The sequence below is a fragment of the Arvicanthis niloticus genome, chromosome 16, assembly GCF_011762505.2.
Source record: "Arvicanthis niloticus isolate mArvNil1 chromosome 16, mArvNil1.pat.X, whole genome shotgun sequence".
In the NCBI taxonomy this organism is placed as follows: domain Eukaryota; kingdom Metazoa; phylum Chordata; class Mammalia; order Rodentia; family Muridae; genus Arvicanthis; species Arvicanthis niloticus.
The window spans coordinates 8,263,274-8,284,756 of record NC_047673.1 but is presented as its reverse complement, the minus strand read 5'-3'; the positions used below and the strand labels follow the sequence as shown (position 1 = coordinate 8,284,756).

Genomic DNA, 21,483 nt, shown 5'->3' with positions numbered 1-21,483 from the left:
GGAAATGTGATTTTAAACCATAAGATATCCCCGTGCACCAAGTAAAACGCCTAACACCTACAAACCGTGCTAAGTGTTGCTGACCGCTACAACAGGAAGCTCCACGCACTGCTGGTGGGGTGTGGAACAGTACGACTTTGGGAAAATGTTTTTCATAATCTTTAAAGTTAAATAAGTATCTGCCATGTGAGCCAGCTATTCTGTGCTTAGGTATTTTCCAAGGAGAAACTTGCACGGGCTGTTGAAATAGTTTAGATGTAAATGTATTTATAGCCAAGCCCCAGGGTCTGAATTTAGTTCCTGGAAGCCACATAGTAGAAGGAGAACGAGATTTCTACAGGTTGTACACACACATATGCACACACACACACACACACATACTCTAAACAAACAAAATGTTTAAAAACCTTCAAGCTGCCTCTTCTGCTGCTGCCTGTGTGCTCTTTCAGTGCGGACCTGGTGCCTCTTTTGTGAAGTGGCCCCTGAGGAAGACTATGGTACTCACCATGGCTGACAAGAAACTTGAGGAAGGAATGAACAGTGGTCATATTAATTTGAAGGTGAAGGGGCAGCACAGTTCTGTGGTGCAGTTGAAGATTAAGAGGCAGACAGCACTTAGTAAACTCATGAAAGCCTATTGGGAACGACTGGGCTTGTCAAGGAGGCAGATCAGATTCTGATTTGATGGGCAACCGATCAATGAAACAGACACATCTGCAAAGTTGGAAATGGAGGATGAAGATACAATTGGTGTGTTCCAGCAGCAGACAGGAGGTGTCTACTGAAAAGGGAACCTGCTGCTTTTCTCCAGAATTTTGTTATAGACCAAACGCCATGTTAGCCACGGGAGCCACGGGAGCCACGGGAGCCACGGGAGCCACAGGAGCCATGTGAGCTCTCACTCTCAACTAGAAAGCTAAGATTTGGTTCTGCCACACCCTGGCTACTACAGTACAGCTTTCTCTATTCCTTTATTTCCCTGTCCCCATTTCTTTATTGTACACAAAGTAACTGGTGTGTGTGTGCACAAGAACATTGCTCTTTTTAAATTCTTTTTAAAACTAAATGGCCAATGTTGTTTTGGTTGACATCAGATGGGGCTGGTCTGGGGGAAAGTACTGGTTCTGTGAAAACATCCCCCTTTCTCCATCAGTGGCATGTTCATTCCTCTCCTTATATTCCAGTAAGTTATTTTCTTCTCATCGTTTTAACAAAAGAACCCAGCAACATAAAATTCTTGCATACCTCATTTGATGGGTGAATTTTAATGTTTTTCATCTACCATTGTAAAACCAAGGACAATTTTATAACTTCTTTTGTACGTAGCTGTTACACGCAGGGCAATCTGTCTTTAAGCAGGGGTAAACTGCTCTTGGACAAAACGATCCTACATAGTTTTCCCTTCAAGTCAAGCCTCTTGTTTAAATAAATGTCTTATTAAAATAAAAAGAAAGCTCAAGAGAAATGAAAGCAGAGCAGCATGTGATAATTTGTACATAAGTGGTCCATAAGCGTTAACAACCTATTGTCTGATTTTTAAGAAAGGAAGCAACTTGAGCTGGAGGGATGGCTCAGTGGTTAAGAGCACTGGCTGCTCTTCCAGAGGTCCTGAGTTCAATTCCCAGCAACCACATGGTGGCTCACAACCATGTGTAATGGGATCCGATGCCTTCCTCTGGTCTGTCTGAAGACAGCTACAGTGTACTCATATAAAATAAATAAATAAATCTTTTTTTAAAAATCCTCTAATGTCCATCAATAGGTAGTATATCCATACAATAGAGTATGGTGAGCACAAATGAAAATATGGTGGTTGAAAAAACCAAGCAAAAAATATAGTTAATATAGATTTGTTTTATACGTAATGCTAGAAACTGCCAGTTCATCTGTAGTATTAGAAGTTTTCTAGGGTGTGGGGATTCAGGGGACAGGAGGCATGTTGGGAAGAAAGGAAGAATTAGCAAAGGGGACAGGCACTCTTTGGATCATGCTGTCATCCAATTACACAGGTAAACACCTAGGCCTCAGGTATGTCAAAAACTGTCTTATAGGCACAACTTAAAGGAATTTCCATATATTGATAAGGATATCAAACCCCAAACAGAAACCAAACAGAGTGTTGGTTTGCTCCTAGGACAAATCCTTTTCAAAAGAACAAGAGCTTCTCAGCTCAAGTGTGTTGAACAGAGAAGTGCCCTTGGGGACCATGCAGAACTGGTTCTGTCCAGACACTGCTCTTCCACCCGACCTCCACAATCACCCTAGCTTATTCTTGACAAGAGATGCAACCAGCTTTCCTTTCCATAGCCAGATTGTTTGCAGCACCCCAGACAGCTCCGACCTCCTGCCCTGTGGGGCTGAGACTTACCATTCCCATCCCAGGGCACATCAAATGTGAAATATTTACCTGGGTTGGTTCTTACCAGTTTCCCACATCTGCCTTAGAAAGGGATTGTTTGTTGTTGTTTGTTTGTGCTGATGACTCAGTCACAATGACCCTCATCCAATCTTCCACTTCCCCCCACATTTGCTTCCTCCTTGCTCCGTTTTCTAAATCAAAACCAGGAGGATGCACTTTACTAAACCAAAGGTCTATATAACGTGAGGCGTCTTTACTGGGATACTCAGCAGAAAGAATGCATTGGGAATGCGGGGGAGACTGAGGTCCAGGCTAAAAGGAGCCAAAGGACCTGGATGACTCCATCTAGTTGAGGTGGTGCTGGCTCCTGGTCATCTGAGTCATGACCACACCATAGAAGCCAGAGAAGCTATTTCTCAAGGGATAGGGGGAGCATTCAAGTAACTGGAAAAAGCATCTCTGCTCCAAACTTCCACAGGTGCACAAGCAGCAGCTGCAGGCATGCAAACCACTTGACCTCCATCCATTCACGCCCATTCCTTAGACCCCTAGGAAATGGTGGACCACTTACTACTTGGCTTGCAGTGAGTGTTCATGAAAAATCGACACTTTTGAAACCAGTGATGATGATTCTTCTTCTTCTTTTTCTTCTTTTTCTTCTTCTTCTTCTTCTTCTTCTTCTTCTTCTTCTTCTTCTTCTTCTCCTTCTTCTTCTCCTCCTCCTCCTCCTCCTCCTCCTCCTCCTCCTCCTCCTCCTCCTCCTCCTCCTCCTCCTCCTCCTCCTCCTCTTCTTCTTCTTCTTCTTCTTCTTCTTCTTCTTCTTCTTCTTCTTCTTCTTCTTCTTCTTCTTCTTCATTTTTCAAGACAGGGTTTCTCTGTGTAGTCCTGGCTGTCCTGGAACTCACTCTGTAGAACAGGCTGGCCTCAAACTCAGAAATCTGCAGGCCTCTGCCTCCCAAGTGCTGGGATTAAAGGTGTGCACCACCACTGCCTGGTGGGTGTTTCTTCTTAAGGAAGAGCAGAAAATTAATACAGCAAATATTCTTCCCAAATTCATAGTGTTTGTAGGTAGGCCTGGGGCAGCCTTAGGAAATTTGGGGTGCCCTCTTGACTTCTGAAGCCTTTGGCTTGGTTTCCTGTGAGTGCTGTGATTCTGGTTTGGAAGCAGGCACAGATGGCTTATCCAATTTTCAATTCTCTTTTAAGACTATTCCCATGACATCCATTTCTCTGAAATTAACATATCTGTTAGCCCCACCTTCAAACAAATGACCTTAAAGAATTCCACCAGTAATGACCCTGTGTGCTCCCAAGAATCTGGGTTGCATTTACCCAAAAAAATGGGATGACTCCCTATCCTTTTCTGTCAGCATGCTGAGGTAAGGGAGTCTCAGGAGCAGCCCCCCATTGGGGTTTGACTGGCTGCTACATATCTACATCCTGTGATTGGTCTGCAAGGGATGTGTGTGTGTGTGTGTGTGTGTGTGTGTGTTTGACTATGACCTTGCAAAGTGTTCTGAGTCAAGAGCCAGGAAGCTTTGGTACTGGGAAATACACAATGCTGCTTTTAGCCTGTGGTGTGGAAATCAGATTACAGAGGGAATAACATCTTGCGCTGTGGACCTCCACGCCACTGGGTGTGGCCTCAGTTATTGTTTCCTTAGTGGATGTTACATCTCTTTTAAAAAATGTGCCCAAGAATGAAGATTCCAAAAACGATGCCTGCAGAGGAGGATAGAAAACAGTCAAATTGTATCTGGGCAGGACGCCCAGCTACAAGTCTCCTTTCATTTTACCGCATCATAGGTTATAATAGCGGTGAAGTTTTGAAGATACTGGAGTCGAACCAGTCAGCCCGCCTTGACACAACCAGCTCGGCCCCGCCCCCAAAGGTTCCGCCCACTCAGCCTAGGCCCCACCCCACCCGCCCCAAGCCCCGCCCTCACCCGCTGCCTCCTTCACGGCCCAGAACCGCAGCGAGCGCCGGGTGCGGCGCTGCCGCCGCAGGGATGTGACCTTCACCGCCGCTTGGCCAGGATGACCGGTGCCCGTGTCCCGCGGCGTCCGCGGCTCGCTTCAGCCTCCTGGGTGCTCTGACTGCACGCTCCCGGCTGCCTGGTCCGGGCCTCGCCATGCCGCCACCGCCCGGGCCCGCCGCCGCCCTGGGCACTGCGCTCCTGCTGCTTCTGCTGGCCTCCGAGTCTTCGCACAGTGAGTAGGGGGGGGGGGGCAAACCCACCACCCCCTGGTGTGGCGCTCCAGGCCTGCACCCCGATGCAGCATCCTGGTGCAGGGTACCCCAGAAACCCTGGCATCCTGGTCCCGGACCTCTGGGCTCTAGGCATCATGGACCCGGAGCATCCCACACACACAAGCATCATGGTCCCCCGGAATCCCCGATGTTCCAGCCCCGAATGGGTGCAGGTTGACTGCACACCCTTCTTTCTGCAGCTGTACTGTTGCGGGCGCGTGAGGCGGCGCAGTTCCTGCGGCCCAGGCAGCGCCGCGCCTACCAAGTCTTCGAGGAGGCCAAGCAGGGCCACCTGGAACGGGAGTGTGTGGAGGAGGTGTGCAGCAAGGAGGAGGCCAGAGAGGTGTTCGAGAACGACCTGGAGACGGTGAGCTGTGTCTAGGTCTCGGGGGGCGGGGGTGTGTCCCAGAACCCATACTTTTGGGTGCCGCAAGTTCCGACTCCCACCCTGTGCAGGTCCAGGAGACCTGGGGACTATGGAATCCCAGACATCCTTTCTGGAGATTTAAGGATCCTTGTGTGGACCGCGCCACCACGTGCACCCCAGAACTCTTAGACACCGAGCCTTATTTCCACCCCACTTGCATTTCTCCATTCTTGAGCCACAGTTCCTCAGATGACCCCCCAGATCATCTCCTTTTCGGGAGCAGAAGGCGTGCCCTTGAATGTGCTCCCCTGAGATCCCTTCAATAGACTCTGAAGGAAGCCCTTCCGAGAGCGTATGTTCAAACTAAACCTTCCCCTACCCCCTCGAAAAGAAAGCACCCGTGGGGAAAAAAATCCGCAGTGATTTGAAACTCAAAGGCTTCCTAAGATTGCCTGTCCCTAGATTGGATTGGAGGTGAGGGGTGGGGCTCCTCCTTGGTCTTCCTCCGGAGGGACCCAGGGTTTTCCTGAAAGAGGAATTGAAAGATCTCAAGGCTGGAATTGCTTGCAGCAGCAGGTCCAAAAATACGATGCCTGGAAGTGTGCAAAGAACTCGCGCACAGGCGGGTGGGGAGCAACGTGAGGAAGGGCCCGGCACCTGCCTCTGCAAGGGCTGTGCTGGCCCAGGACAAACTTCTATTAATAATGTCCTTGGGGAATGAAGCAGGCATGCAGCCAACTGCAGCCAGCAGCCTATGTATGCACAGGACTCTCCACAGAAGGTGCGTGTGAGGGCTGAGTGGACTCGTGGGGGAACACACCCCAGTTTAGGGCATGCCTGAGGTTAAAATCTGGACTAACACACAGGCCTCTATAGTGATGCAGAGGGTCCCCTGTCACCTGCCAAATCGGTATGGTTTCTCAATTTTGGGTTCCGCTGGCATTTTCCTTTCAAAGAATTCTTCTGGGGTGAAGTAAGGATCACGTGATCTTTGGATGGCTCTGTGTGAGCCGTTCAGACCTTTGCTTTGACTTGTGTCTAATCGGCTGACTGGACAATCCCTGTCAAAGCTGCTTTTCTGATACCAGTGCTACAGCTGTTGAGTGTCACCGTAGCTGCTTTGGCACTGTTACCCAGTGTGGAAGCCAAGATCAAGTGACAAGCTGTGGCCCCACCCCCACCCTCCCACCCTCACTCCCCTCCCCATGGTGCTGCCCCAGGCATCAACAGCAGTATAGGGGCAGATGGCTGATCTTTTTATACCCTTGCTGCTGCTGCTGCTCTGTTGATGATTCCTCTCAACAAAATGAGTTCAGCTATTGACATTGTAGGGCCAGTCCCAGTCCTTGGTCACCTGGGCTTAGGGGACTGGTTCTGTGTGTTACAACTCCACCCTCCCATGAAGCGTTTTGCCATTCAGTGTGGACAGGGCTTGTGGTGACAAGAGTTGAGAGCAACAAGGCCACCACCCAGCCGAGGAGTCCCGCCCCTCTGCAGCCTGCCTGCCAGGGCAGACAGGCCCAAGCTGGCCCTTCCTGGCTGCCTGGACATGGAGCTGCTCTTAGAGTCAAGTCCCTCTGGTTTTAATTGCTTGTATGTTTTAATTATAATTTTATTTGCAAAGGTGTGAAATGAAGACATGAAAAAGAGTGATGCCCTCGGGACCCCCCATGGGAGGGTTTCCCTTTTCTATCACCTTTTGGGTGAAACTCCAGGCTATAATGCTTGCAAGGGCAGTCTCCTCTGGTCCTGTCGCAGCCTGTCTCCTTCAGGACTTGGCAGACACCTATTCCCATCAGAGCTATCTAGAACTGTCCCCTCTGTAACCCCTGCAGCCTAACACATGGATTTTCCTCCCATGAGTCAGCTTGAATGCCTGACCTGTGCCTCTTGCCTGCAGTATGGAAACTGTTAACCCTGGCGTCCAACCTGTACCTCACCTCTTTGCAGGATTCCAAATCAAAGCTCTTTCCTAGCTGCTACCACCTTGATTTAGCTGCTGGTCGATTTTTTTTTTTTTTTTTTTTTTTTTTTTTTTTTTTTTTTTTTTTTTTTTTTTTTTTTTTTTTTTCTGTTGCCATGCCCTTGTGAGATACTGGGGAAGCCTCAGGAAGGGGTAGCAACAGACTGTGTGCTCTGGAGTCCTGGTGTTCCTCTGTAGGGACCTATGACTGGAGCCTCCCCTTCTCCATACCTTGCTTAGGTCTCCCTGGGGAGACCTAAGACCTGCACCAGTGGACATGCAAGGGCCAGTCACCATCATGGCCTCAGAAGGAAGAGTAAGAAAAGACTTACCTTCCTACGAAAACGCTAGCTCAGTTTTCCTGGCCTTGAAATGTAGCTCATTTCTTGTGTAGGAGGAAGCAACCCTTGAGACAATCTTGACAAGGGGGCGTGGCTTTGGCTTACCTGCCCTGTAAGGACAAGAAGCTGTGGTCTGCAGATCGCCTACCAGACCAGATTCTCAGCATGGTCCTAGGGAATCCTTACTGGGTCAGGTAGGATCTGCACATAGGGGCTGATCTTGTGAGTGTAATTTAGGCCAGGTCTGGGAATCTCAAAGATCTAGGCTTGGCTACCCAGGCAACTCTATCCATAGAGACTAGAAATAGTGAGAAGCCGGGGACAGAGATATCATCAGTGCACACAGAAAAGGAACAAGCGGTCCAGGGACCTACCTCAGGGTTGTCTCGGGATGCTGATGTGAGCTTAAGTTTTTCAATAGAAGGATTGGGCACAGGGGTATGAGATATGCAGAGTTAAGCAAGACTCGGCAAGTGCGGTCTGGCTGATGCTGTCTCCGTTCTGATTCTGCAAAGTGGTTAGAAGGGGTCCTTATTATTTGAAGGGACAAGGGGGTCCTCGGGAGTGTGGGTTCCTTTATAACTGCTCTCAGACATCTCTAAGACTGTTGTCCCTTGAGACGGTTAACTTCCCTCTGGGATCTGGGACAAGACAAAATGTTAACAGATCCTTCATCTCCGCTTATCTTTGTGTGGTCAACCTGGCAGGGGGATGAGATGGGTATGTATTTCCAGTTTTATGTAGACAGTGCCCCCCCCCCCAAAAAAAAAGCAGATGACCTGAGAAAGAAAGCACCCAGACTCAAAATGAAAGTAGAGGTGCTGGGACTTCATCCAAGGCCTCTTGTGGGTCTTGAGGAGTCAGTGTGGTTTTTAGGAAAAGCTCTCAGTACTTGTTAAAATCCCATTGTGTGTTCCCTGCTGTTGAGGACTAGGATGCTGGAGTAGACCAGCCAGCCTCCTGTGGCTCTGAGTGGTGCCCTGGCCAACTGTAGCTGACTCACACCTGCACACACACCCAGGGCTTCTTATCTCTGCTATTCATTTCCAGGGCCCCCAGGGAGGGCATGAGAGTGTGGTCCTGCCCTCCCTACTGGGTGGGCCTCGACAGCTGGAAACAGGCCATCTCCATGTGGCGAACCACGAGGTTGTTTGTTTTGTTTTGTTTTGTTTTGTCACTGTGTCTAGGAAGAGTCTGGCTGTTTGGTTAGCATTTCTTCTGTCATTGGGAAGAAAAGGGCCAGGCCTGGGACCTCCAGTGAGCCGAGGTAGCTTCTTCCTGACTTTCTCTGGAGAGGAAATGCAGGATCCCTCCACACAGTTGCTGTGCCACTCCACCCACATTCCTCAGAGGCGGCTCCCCTGTGGTGCCAGCCCTGGCTACTTCTAATCTCTCTGTCCCTTCTCTCCCCCATGGGCCTCTCCATTTATCTGGTTTCCCTTTTTATTGTTACTGTCCCTTCCGGGCACTTCCTTCCCACTGGTTGGGTTCCCTGCCCCAGTTGCTGATTCCCAAGAGGCCCTGAAGTTGTAGCTCTGCCCCAGGTGAGGCCCTTCTGCAGAATCTCTTCAGTGAGGTACCTAATCGGTTAAGGCTGCTCCCCCAGTAGATGCTTGCCTCTAGAGGTTCCTAGTCAAGAAGTTAATCCCAGCGGGAACCTCGGCCCCACACTTTAAACCTGGTTGCTGATTGGCACCTTCTTTTTAAAATTTAAGATGCAAAGTGCAGTATTGCAAGACTCACAGTGGGTTGGCTGGCTGCAAGGATAAATACTCCCGGGAGGTGAATGATAGCTCCTCCCTCCCTGACTATCTCTCATCTCTTGTTAGCCCTGATTCATTCTCCCTGCCTGCCCCCAGACCTGTATCTGCTGCTGCTGCACTCTCATGGGACTTTGGGGGCCCTGTTAATTCCGAGGGTCTGGGACCTAGGTGACCATTCTTAAACCATGTCTACCCACTAAGGACATTTTTCCTGAGATGGTGGGCTTTCTAAGGACAGCTTGGGGAGGCCAGTTGCAGGGTAGGTGGAACACCTCCCACCTTGTTTCCTCTTAGAATAGTAGACAACAGGGACACAGGCACAGTGTGGGGAGGGGAGAGTAGAGGAGGGGGTGTCTTAGCAGGAAAAGAGACCTTCTGAGACTTGGAATTTGGACTCTTGGCAGAGAAGAGACATCTAGGAAATACTCTGCCTAGATGCCCCCAGAATTTGAAAGCTCTCCTCTGCAACCATGCCTTCCTGCCCATGCTTAGAATGTTCCCCAGACTCTGGTGAACAGCACCCTTTACATCCTCACGCTGTAACTCTGTGTGCAGAGCTGGTGGGGTAGAACATGTGCTCACTCCACACTGAGCACCCGATGCTCAGCGTTCACCGGGAGTTCACTCCATGAAGCCTGTCTGTGAAAGCAGCATCCCATGGTCTATGGGAGTCCACATCCACAGGGCCAGGGTGTGGGTGTGAGCACCCTAGGGTCTGACGCTGCCTGGGGAAGTGGGTTTTGTGATGGGCTTGTTTATGTCTGTGAGGCCCATGTATGATGCGAAGTCAAAATTGTGGATGCTTGTAACACGCCCCCCTCCCCAACTCTACAAAAAAGCCAGTCCACTGCCTCATTTCTGCTAGACATTTAGAGAAGTCTTGGCCTCTAAGAGTCTGAGAGGACTTACAGATACAGGTGAGAATGGTGTTCTGAAGATGGCAGCTGCTGTTCAGAGTAATCTAGAACCTTCCTGGTGGTGTGGTATGGGCTGTCAGTTGGCCTGTCCCTTTTGCAGTTACAGGAAGTAATGTCAGTTCACCTGCATCCCACTTTGGGCTCAGATGCTTCTCCGTCTTGATAATGCATGTGTCCAACACTGTCTTCTTATATGGGTTTTGTTTGTCTTTGGAGCATGAGCTGCCTTCAGACATAGTCTGATCAGGCAGCCGCTGAAGCTATCCAGCTGCAGCCTGGCTGGTGAGGTCCTCCGAGGAGGCCAGAAAGAAGGATTGAGAGCTGGAAGCCATGGGCGGGATTCTGCCTGGTCCTGTGCAGGGGGACAGGGAGGTCAGTTCTGAGCTATGTCACTCTAGGGAAGCTGCAAAGGCCACTGGGTCCTTCTGAGCTGGGTGTTAGAGTTGCTGCATCCTTCCAGGAGACACGTTGCCTTATGTTGGCCTTATGTAGAGCAGTACTCCTGGTTACCTTTGACCTTTCCATGTTCATGGCTGTGAAAGGCTCTTCCTGGCCACGTAAACAACAAACACAGGACCTCCTCCTCACACCTGCTGGCTGCACTTCCACACTTGACTCTATAACATCTAAGTTCCTTCTGATATTCTTTCCAAAACTGTAGAAAAGCACCCTATCACCCTCTAGTCATGGGGACCTTCCTCCCACATGCTTCATCCCTGTCACCTCTGTTCTCATCCACATAGCCCCTAATCAGTGAGAGAAAGGGGAGAGAAGACAAACAGGGATGTCTGTCACATTGCAAGTGAGGTGGACGCTCTGCTGGGAGTCTGTGGCTGCCTATCTGGCTGCCTGTTGCTTACAACACTCCTGAACAGGCTTCTAGTCATCCAGTCGATGGCCTGGACTAGCCAGATGGCTTGTACACACTGTACAGTGTGGGGATACAGAGACAGAAAAGAGCTCTGGTGAATAGCTTCATGCCTCAACCAGAAATTTTGTTTTACCAAGATATTGTGTGAAAACCAATGACAGGGGACATTTGAGGATGCAGAGAGCTGTGCTGGATGGTTCTATGTCAACTTGACTCAAGCTAGAGTCATCTGAGAGAAGGGGCGCTCAATTAAGAAAATGCTTCCATAAGATCTGGCCAGCCTGTAGGGCATTTTCTTAATTAGTGATTGATATGGGCCCAGCCCACTGTGTGTGGTGCCATCCCAAGGCTGGTCACCCTGGGGTCTGTAAGAAAGCAGGCCGAGTAAGATACAAGTAGCAAGCCAGTAAGCAGCACCCTTCCATGGGCCCTACTTTTAGTCCCTGCCCCCAGGTTCCTGCCCTGTTTGAGTTCCTGTCCTGACTTCCTTCAGTGGTAGACTATGATGTGGAAGTGTAAGCCAAATTTGATCATGGTGTTTCATCACAGCAATAGAAACCCTGACTAAGACAGAAATCGGTACCAGAATAGAGGTGTATTGCAACAGCAGACCTGACCTTGTGTTTTGGGGAGGTGTGTGGAAGGACTTTGGGACTTAGGGTAGAAAAGCCATTGAATGTTGAGGTGCAGTGGGTTGTTCTGTGGGAGCTTGGGAGATGAGACTGTTGAGAGCAGTGCAGATAACAGAGACCTGGCTTGTGACGTGTCAGGGGGAAGTTTAAAGGCTCCACTGGGACCACTTGTTATTTTGAATTAGATTCTGTGGTCCTGGTTAGCTGGGCCTGAGGAACTCCTGATGTGACGCCTTTGCTTTGCTGGGATACTCTCTTGAGGCTGGTTAGCCAGTGCTGAGAAATTAACGGTGATTGAGCAAAGACCAGCATCACTGAGGTGAAATCTTCTGGAAGGTGTTTCCTGAGAGTCCACACACAGAAGCGTGTTCTAGATATGGCCAAGTGTGTGCCTTGTGCTGGCAGCGCACCTTGGTAGTGTAAGAGACAAGAAGTGGTGCTGGGTTTGAAGGCGTGAAGGGGTTATGGAGAGCAGAGCAGCTGAGGCTTGGCACTGTGTGGTGCAGTTGGTGTTTCTGAAGAGAGCACAGGAGAGGCTATTGGAGATAATGTGGCCCTGTTACAGAAGAAGACCCAGCATTTGGGAGATTCCACTACCATGGGGTAACCATCAAGAACAGCCATTGTGGTGGAGTGCAGCCAGCTGGAGCCTGGACAGTCTGTGTGTGCTGCAAAGGGCAGAGCCAGAGAAGTGACCTAAACCCCTTGGAGGAGCCCATAGTTAGAAATTTCAAACGTTTTTGGATTTTTAAGTCTGGGTATTTTAAAGGGACTGAACTTGTAATATCTGAATTTGTAAATACTGTGGGACTTTTTAAAAGTTATTATGTTTTTAATGTGAGATCTTGGGAATGAATGAGAAAAAGTTGAGACTTAACGTGACGTGTCTGTGTGTCAGTTTGACAAAGGGTCACTTGTGCTGGATAGTTTTATGTCAACTTGACACAAGCTAAGGTCATCTGAGAAGAGAGACCCTCAATTAAGAAAATGCCTCCATAAGACAGGGCAGTAGGCAAACCTTTAATGCATTTTCTTAATTAGTGATCCGTGGTGGAAGGCCCAGCCCATTGTGGGTGGTGCCATCCCTGGGATGGTGGTTCTGGGTACTATAAGAAAGTAGGTTGAGCAAGCCAGAAGGAGCAAATCAGCAAACACCCCACCATAGTCTCTATATCAGCTCCTGCCTCCAGGTTCCTGTCCTGAGTTCCTGTCCCATCTTCCTTCCATGGTGAACAGTTATACAGACGTGTAAGCCAAAAAAAAATCCCTTTCCTCCCCAACTTGCTTTTGGTCATGGTGTTTTATCACAGCAATGGAAACCCTAACTGAGACAAGAACTCTCTCTCCTTGGACTGAAACTGGGCTCCTACCTGGACTGATCCGTTCCTTCTCCGTGCATTTTCTCAGAAAACCTCTAATTAGGTATAGGTGACAGCGATTTGCCTCTCCCTGAAGGTGACCACACAGTCGTGCTCTGCAGTCATCCTGCAGATGCTGAGTCAGGAGAGGCCTCTGGTTCCTAGGCTTCTCTCCTTGACATCCTTTCTGAACAGTGGCTTCTAAGTCCTACCTTTGAGGGGGCCACAGCACAAGACTCTTGCTTTCCTGTGCCTGTCGCCAGGCTTGATTAGCCGGTGATAGTCCTTTTCAAGAGGCCGTCTGCTATGCTGGTTAACTGTTGCCTTTCTTCTCTTCCCACAGGAATATTTCTATCCAAGATATCAAGGTAAGTTAAAGTTACTCCAGTAGTTTCATTGACACGCATGCAGAGTGCCTGTTTCGTTCTGGGGAAATCTCATTACCAGGTTACTCCTGAGAGAAGGGAGCTTAGAGCTTAGAGCTGTCAACAATACTCTGGTCACTCATGAGTGTGTTTTTTATACCCATCATTTTATTCCAAGTTGCCTGAACCTCAGACTAATGCTGCTATTTTGCAGATATCTTCGGTTGATTGAGTGCCCTCCAGTTTACTGGTCTCGGGACTCTGTACTTCTGAGAGTATTGAGGACTCCACACATATACACACACCAAAAAAAAAAATAGTTTTGCTTGTATGTTGTGTGTTTACCGACATCTTCTCTATTATCAGTTAAAACTTAGAACCTTGCAGAAGGTTTTGTACACAGGTGACTGAACAGGAGCACACACATGTATTCTCAGCCACTGGAGCAAGCACAGTGGCAAGGAAAACATCATAAGATCTTTTGTTTGTCTGTTTATTTCTCTATGTGGTTTCCTCTGTGTAGCCCTGGCTGTCCTGGAACTCATTCTGTAGACCCGGCTGGCCCCCAACTCAACAATCCAACTGCCTCTGCCTCCCGAGTGCTGGGATTAAAGAAAGGCATATACTACCACTACCCTGCTCCAATATGCTATTATAGGGGAGACAAAAGATATGATTCCAGTCTGGAGGGCAGTCACTTTGCTTCCGTAAGAAGCCCTAAGTTCCCCTCTGAGCACTGTTTGTTGAACACCTGAAGTACATTGGATGTATATTGCTTGTAAGAAGAGCATATTCTTGGTCTTTGGAATTATTACCACACATTTGGGTAAGATACTGGCCCTCTATTCCACAGGCACCTGCTTATAACCTCTATCTGGCAACAGCACAGGAGACCAGTGACTAGCCTGCTGTGACTCTCCATGCTTGCGTACCAGAATCTTGGCTAGGGAAGAAAAGAGAAAACAAAGACAGACGCACATACAGTCAAGCTGGAATGCATGACTTCTCTAAGACATAGACTACTACCCAGAACCTCAACATATTTATTAGATATAACACAGGGAAGGGGCTAGCTAGTAGGAAAGTCTCTGTAGATGTCAAGCTATAGACATGGGAGGAAGAAACCACTAGTCTTTACACAGACTGATCCATAGTTTGTAAACACTCATTTCCGGAATCCCAAGGAAGCTTTGCCATTCCTCTTGGTCCTGACCCGTATGGGTAATGGCTTTACCAATTTCCCATAGGTCGGTTGGCCTTGCAATCCTCGGGAACTATCCCCATGTCACAATACACATTCACTCGGGGTATCCTCTGAGGCCCCACACCAGCCCAAAAGCCTTGGTCCATCTCTGCCAAAGGGATGAGGGAGCTAGGTAGTCTACATATGCATCCTAACTGTGCTTACGTGGTCCACACTGCCTTTCCACACGTGGACAATCAACAGTCTCCTACCGAAGGACCAGATGGAGTGGCTGAACACCAAGGCTCACAGCCGTCACGTGTTGTATGTGTTCCAATGCCATGCTTCTGGCTCCCCTTGAAGAACACATGTGTGTCAGATCTAGTGCCCTCCAGGCTTCGGGTGCTTTAAGAGCACTTCTGCCTACAGACTAAGAACAGTCCTGCCCGGACCATCACTATCTTAAAGTTCAGCTTCGGCCAGAGTCACACTTGCACCGTAGCTCTTGCTGGTCTATGTGATGGGAGGATCCAGTACTCACCGGTTCTGGGCTCAGTGTTCTGTCATACTGGTATACCTTCCTGCTGTCCCTGCAAGGCGCTCCATACTGACAGGTAGACCCTGCACACACTGCAGATCCATGCTGTCCAGGTGAAAAGAAACTGTCATCTGGCCCTGACCTGGACACCTGCTCCACCCCAGGGATGAAGAGTGACTGTGTTGTCTGTTTCTTGCAGAGTGCATGAGAAAATATGGCAGGCCTGAAGATAAAAACCCGGATTTCACCACATGTGTTCAGAGTAAGTGTGCCCTCCTGCCTCACTTGAAGCACATCCTGGGTAACTGGGGCTCAGTTACAGTTGGGATAAAGCTACTGAATGAAAACCTGTCCGACCCTCCCCAGTCGGCTTCTTGGACTCTTAATTTTCTTTTTAAGAAAGTAAGCACATCTTGCTTTGACTCTAAAGAACAATAAATGTACATGTCACAGGGGGTTAAATAGTCTGTGGGGTGGAAAGTGTGTCAATAAATGTACATGTCACAGGGGTTAAATGTCTGTGGGGTGGAAAGTGTGTCCCTGCTACAGATCATACGGGCAAGAGCCCCTTTCAGTTCTCTGCCTGCAACTCGAAATGGCTTTCGTGTACCTGTGTCACCCCATCCTCAACCACCCCATGATCTGATCGGAGTCCCTTCCCAGGCCAGTATAATCACATGTCCTATCAGATGTCAGCTGCCTTGGCGCAGCTTAAGGCAAGTTGATTGACCAGCTTTGGGGTTTTGTTTCTGTTATCACTAACTAGAATGATGTCCTATGCATCTGTCCACAATTCTGGTTGCTAAGAAAGGGTCAAAGACAAATGTTTTAATTAATTATTTTAGTTATTTACTTATTCACTTTACATCCCGCTCACTGCACTTCTCCCAGTAAGCCCCTCCCACAATCCTCCTCCCCCCCCACCCCCAAGGACGGTCATTTCTTTCCTTATACTTTCTAATTTGTTGGTACATAGGAAATTATTGTCTCCAGACATTCACCTTTGGCCCCAGTGCTCCGAGGGGTTACTCTATTGCTTTGGTTGGTGGCTGACATTGTGGCTTCAGACCCTCTTAAGATGTTTTGAATTGCAATGACATCCTCTGGTGGGCGTGGGGGTGGGGGGTGGGGACATGATATTCTGCTCCTTTGGTGGGAGGTGGCCTAGAAGAGGAGGATGAGATTGTACTTCCAGAGTCTGTCCCTGAGCTGACTAGAGGAGAAAACCTCCTGTGTCTGCTGGCGCCAGATATGTTCAATTCATTTGCCAGAAGCCTTGCCGGATGCTTTACCAGATGAGGGCTAACACAGACCTGCCTCCTGCCTGGCTCTGCTCATCACAGAACCCGTGAGCACCCACCTGAGCTGTGCCCCTCCTGAAGGCTTTCATAACGTGCCTGATGACCTGCATATCCTTCTACTGGGGCATGGGAAGATAGGGCCAAGGCTGAGCCTACCAGCCAGCTCTGCAGGCTGCTGCCCGTTATACCTGCTCCTCATCCTGCTGTCCACATATGCCATAGCCTGAGTTCTCTGGTTACCCGGGTTTTTTTTGTTTGTTTGTTCGGTTGGTGTTTGTTTGTTTGTTTGTTTTGTTTTGTTGTTAAAAATTAAAGCAAAAGATTTTGCAGGCCCCATTCTGGCAATTTCTAGAGAGCTCAGACCTAGCCCTAGGCAAACCTTGGCCATAGCAGGTCTTCTGGAAGCCCATTACTTCACCTCATGGGGGCTGGTCACCATGCCAACAGCAACTAGAGTGACAGGGAGAAGCCATAGTCTAAGCATGGACTCTGCCCGCTTGGTGCCAGGAAGACCATTGGCTTCCGTTCTGTTCCTTTCCCATAAGCCATGCTTGGTTCCCTGCCATGTCCAATGGAATCCTCTGACAGACAACATCAGGCAGTGATGGATGAGTTAGGTCATCAGGATTTTCCAGGGGTCTAGGCTCCTTGCTGGGCCCATAACAAAGGGCCTGGATTGGACAGGCTGGGTACCCAGGCCCTAACTTGTCACCCGATGAGCCAGTTCACGCTTCACAGCCACACAAAGGACCCAGGATAAACTGTTAACAGAGGAATAGCCACTTGCCTGTGGAAAGCTAAGCAGGCTACCTCAGTGACTGCAGAACAGTGTCCACTCTTTCACCTTTCTGGAATGTATCTGTGGAGAAGTTCTGGGCACCTGCCAAGGGTCAGACATTGGACTTGGTAAATTTCCAACAGGAAAAGAAATGATATGTTGTGAGTGATATTTCTCCAGGGATGGAGGGACAAGGGGTTTGGTATTGGCTCTGTCGGGGGACTCTCTTAAAAATAATTTTACTCCATTGGAAGTTGGCACTGCATCATCCCTCGGCCTAAGGACAGATTTTGCAATGGGTAGATGTGGCTTTCTTGGCCAAGTTAACCAGCCCTCATGCCAAATTTGCCAGTGTAAACTTTAGAAGTAAATTTAAGCCTCCAAGCAGACACTTAAGTTAGCTGAGCACCACGTCCTGGCTTCAAGTGGACTCCCACAAGTCCACAGCAGCCGTAGAACAATGAGACCCTCCAATCCTGACCCCTTACTTACAGGTGACTCTAACTTTACCCAGCCCTTACTTGCTTAAGGAAAAATGACATTGTATAATGATCTGCCAACAACCACTCTGAAGAAATCAAAAATAGTTGGAGACTCACAGGCATGCTGTTGGCTGTAATTTGTGCAAACCCAGCAGACTTTGGATATAAACGTGAAAGGGCCACAGGGTTGGGGGGGGGAGGTTGGGGGGGAGAATCAGATTGCAGAGCTTCCCTGAGAAGCCTCAACTTGCTTCCCAGGCTTGCTCTGGGCTTGGCACCCAGCCCAGCTGGCCCAGGACAAATAGAGGCTTCCAGGAATGAGGCTAACCTGAAAAGCCTGGAGGAACTTCTGCATGCATCTGGGAAATCCAGAGGTTGGCCCCTGCCTTATCTTACGCCTGGTGGTCCCCCTGTCCCCTGCCAGGCAGCAAGAACCCTCTTCGTCTAGAGTTTAGGTGTGGGAGGCAAGAGAGCACCTGTGAGGAGGACTCCCAGGAATGGAGCAAACGCTGGTGTGGGTGACCTGGAAGACTTGTGGCATCCTGCTAGGATGACCTCCAGGAGACAGTGGTCAGTGTTTCCAATTCCCTCTGGCTTGGCCCAAAACGGCTCCCTGTAACTCAAGAAGGAACAAATGCTGGCTTCAGACCTAAGCTGTCAGCAAATAGGCTAGAGATGCCCAAGAGCCGACACCAAGAATCAAAGTCAGAGAAGTGGATTATCATTGACTCTCAATTCCCAAAATGGCTGTTCACCAACTGAAAGCAGAGTCGTTTCCTCAAAGAGGGACAGCTCAGGCTTCCTGCTGGTTCTCAGCTCTCAGGTCTCAGCTTTTCATGTACTGCAGAGGGCCCACCCAGCCCAGAACTTCCTGTTAGAAACCTATTACAGCATAGCATCACCTGCCAGTGCGAGGCATGGGCTGATGGCAAAATATACAAGTATGGCTATGCTCTAGGAGCGCTGGGTCATGTGACTCCTGCCCTCTGATGCAGATCTGGCGGGGGCTGGGGTGGCCAGCTGACGCTGACCACACTCTTGAGGACAGGAGGGAAATGGGGTTGGTTACCCTCATCCAATCAGAGCTCTGCATGTGCTGTCTGGAGTCAGCCCCATTTCATATGTTCTAGTAGTGAAACTTTAGAGCCAGCCTTTGGTCAGGCAATAGATAAGCCATACATACATCAAGGAGAAGGAATCGGCAAACTTGAAGATGTTTAACAGGTGGCATAACACCGCTGGGTGAAGGAATGCCAGTCCAAGTGGGGGACCAGTCTGGACACTGATCAGGGCTAGGAAGTGGCACCCCTTGAGAGAGTCATAGGAGCCGACACTCCCACGTATCCCTAGACCCTTTAGAACAGCAGTTCTCAACTTGTAGATTGTGTCCTCTTTGAGGTTGAAGGACCCTCTCACAGGGGTCACTGAAGACCACCTGAAAACCTAAGTACTTATATTATGATTCATAGCAGAAGCAAAATTACAGTTATAAAGTAGCAATGAAATAATATGGTTGCGGGGTGGGGGGAGGGTCACCACCACATGAGGAACTGTATTAGAGGCTGGCAGCATTAGGAAGGTTGAGAACCAGTGCTTTAGAAGGATCTAGCTTGTTGGTACACAGGAGCCACCCCCACCCATCCCATCCAGGCAGACTGAAGATCCGTCAGATGGTGCAGAGCGAAGGGCCCAGGGTTCCTATCCCCTGGGTCATGCCCACATCTGTTCAACCTCTGAAAGGGCTCTTTGAGAACAGGATATAATAATGGCTGTCTCTCTGACTGCCCAACCTTGGGGTTGAAGCACACACTGAGCTTTCCTGCCCCCATGTGAGGCATGGTGCAGGCTGTGTCTGGAGGTCTCAGCCGTGTTCCGAAGGTACTCCATGGAGGGCAGTGACACTGAAAGATCTTTTAACTACAGGCTAAAAGCTAAAGGCTGAAGTTGTGTGGCTCAGTCACCCGTGTCTTGTTTGGCTGACCACTGCACATCTGACATGACGCCTCAGTGGTGAGAGCCTGTATGTTTGGCAATGGTGCCGGGCTCTAAAAAGAACCTGTGGTTTATTGTGTCCAAGTCTTCTAGGGGGATCTTGAAGACCCATTTCCTGGGAGGTGTGAGCTAGTAGTCTCTCTTTGCATAGCCCAGTGACAGCCCCTCCCAGTAGACCTAGGTGGTGTTGCTGGAACTGGTCCCAGTGCCTTTAAAGTTTCTCACATTTGTCTCTGTCCCAAGGTTGGACCCTCCATTACCACTTTGCCTGCTTTGGAACCCCTGGGAACTCCACGGGGCCCCCACCAGAGGCTCCAACCACCCCCAACTATATGAGGTGGTGGTGCTCTCAGAGAAATCCTGAATGGCTTTCGTTTTTGTATCCTCCACCTCAGACTTGCCTGACCAGTGCACCCCAAACCCTTGTGATAAGAAGGGGACTCAACTCTGCCAAGACCTTATGGGCAACTTCTTCTGCAAGTGCAACGCTGGCTGGGGAGGCCGGCTCTGTGACAAAGGTCAGTGCACAACCCACCCTCTCTCTGCCCCACCTACTCCTCACCTCCTACCCAAGACTGGGAGCCCAGCTGTTGCGGGAGGTATTAGAAAAAAAGACACGTACAGCTAGCTCCCAGTCTAGCTGCCATGTTCCCACTCTAAGTTCCCTCACTAATGGCGGCACCAGCTGGCCAGTGGCACCAGCCCAGGACCCATGAGACATTGACATGGCTGTTGCCTCCAGCCCCCAAAACCCAGGGACTATCTGCCACCCCCATGCAATAGATACAACAATTCTAGTACCTGGTAGAAATAAGACTCTTAATGCTTAAAGATTAACCAAATAGATTTATATATCAGCAAATACTCAATACACAAGAAGCCCACACAATTAGAATTGTTATCCCAATTACCTGACCTTTTGATATGAATAACTACCTGAGACTGCTAGAGACAGGAGGCTGACATCTGCAGCTGTGTTGCCTCTCCTCTCTCTCTCCTTCTCCTCATCTTCCTCCCTCCTCCCCTCCTTCAAACTTTTTCCGGCTCCACCTCCCCTTCTACTGCCCCAATCACCGGTTCTAGCCTTTATTTTACAAATTAAGGTGGGCAGAAGGTTCACAGGAAGTCACCTGTGTACTGATTCACTCCCCGTGTGCAGCCCCTCCCAGGAAAGCAGAATTGGACAGTGGAATTAGCATCAAAATACAAGACCAGGGCTAACACCTAGCCATCCCTACAGTCGGTTCCTTATCTGCAGCCCTCTTGGGAACCCTTTGCAGGTCCAGGATGAGATAATGTTCTGCTTGAAAATCTTCTGAATACAGCAGCCCTGAGGTTCATCCTCCGGAACTGCAGGCTCCTAGAGAGTTGAGGCTCCAGAGAGCTCTTTGGGGACCAGGATTGGAGTGAAGGAAATGCCACATGGCTCTTAGCGCCCAACTAATGATTTACTCGGGTGCTGGTGTGAGGTAAAGTTGTGAACAAGATAGCAGAGCCTGCCAAGCTTCTCACTCAGGGCAGCCCTGCTGTGTCCGCAGGTCGCCCGGATAGATCTGTTCACGGTGCTAGACTAGGCTGTGTATATGCCTCATGACTGCCGGGCACTGATTGATGGGACCATTTTGTCCCCTTGTGCACCCAGGGACCCTTAGAACCAAGTCTATGGCTTTCTCCATCAGCAGTAGTTCATGTCTCTCTAGCCCTCACACGGTCTACCGTATTTACCATGAGGCCAGCAGGGAAGTGCCCGGGTAGGAGCCCCTCACTCTTTCTTCATGTCCAGATGTCAATGAGTGTGGTCAGAAGAACGGGGGCTGCAGCCAGGTCTGCCACAACAAACCAGGAAGCTTCCAATGTGCCTGCCATAGCGGCTTCTCGATTGCATCAGATGGCAAGACCTGCCAAGGTAAGGCCCTAGCTGTGCAATTATACCTTACCTGACTTCCTATCCTGGAGAGGGGTGGTGGGGATGAGTGTCCTTTGAAGACGGTTCAGTCCAGCATCATGAACATGGTTCCCTAG

General features: G+C 49.4%; 1 protein-coding gene, 1 long non-coding RNA gene and 1 pseudogene across 3 annotated transcripts in view; all 3 read left to right on the top strand.

The window, feature by feature from the left end:
* Nucleotides 1-37: 37 nt before the first annotated feature.
* On the top strand, nt 38-1,930 carry LOC117722044 (small ubiquitin-related modifier 2 pseudogene; annotated as a pseudogene).
* A 2,377-nt stretch (nt 1,931-4,307) lies between these two features.
* Nucleotides 4,308-21,483, top strand: part of Gas6 (growth arrest specific 6) — a 30,150-nt gene continuing 12,974 nt past the window's right edge. For both annotated transcript variants that reach the window (XM_034520351.2, XM_034520350.2), the window contains exons 1-6: nt 4,308-4,570; nt 4,811-4,977; nt 13,166-13,190; nt 15,108-15,170; nt 19,857-19,979; nt 21,245-21,367. In XM_034520351.2, coding sequence (XP_034376242.1) covers nt 4,492-4,570; nt 4,811-4,977; nt 13,166-13,190; nt 15,108-15,170; nt 19,857-19,979; nt 21,245-21,367 — 580 coding nt within the window. In that variant the 5' untranslated portion in view covers nt 4,308-4,491. The remainder of the gene's footprint in view (nt 4,571-4,810; nt 4,978-13,165; nt 13,191-15,107; nt 15,171-19,856; nt 19,980-21,244; nt 21,368-21,483) is intronic.
* LOC143434645 (uncharacterized) lies at nt 15,177-16,542 on the top strand. The gene is made up of 2 exons (XR_013104283.1): nt 15,177-15,624; nt 16,180-16,542. It is a non-coding gene; the product is annotated as an uncharacterized LOC143434645 (long non-coding RNA).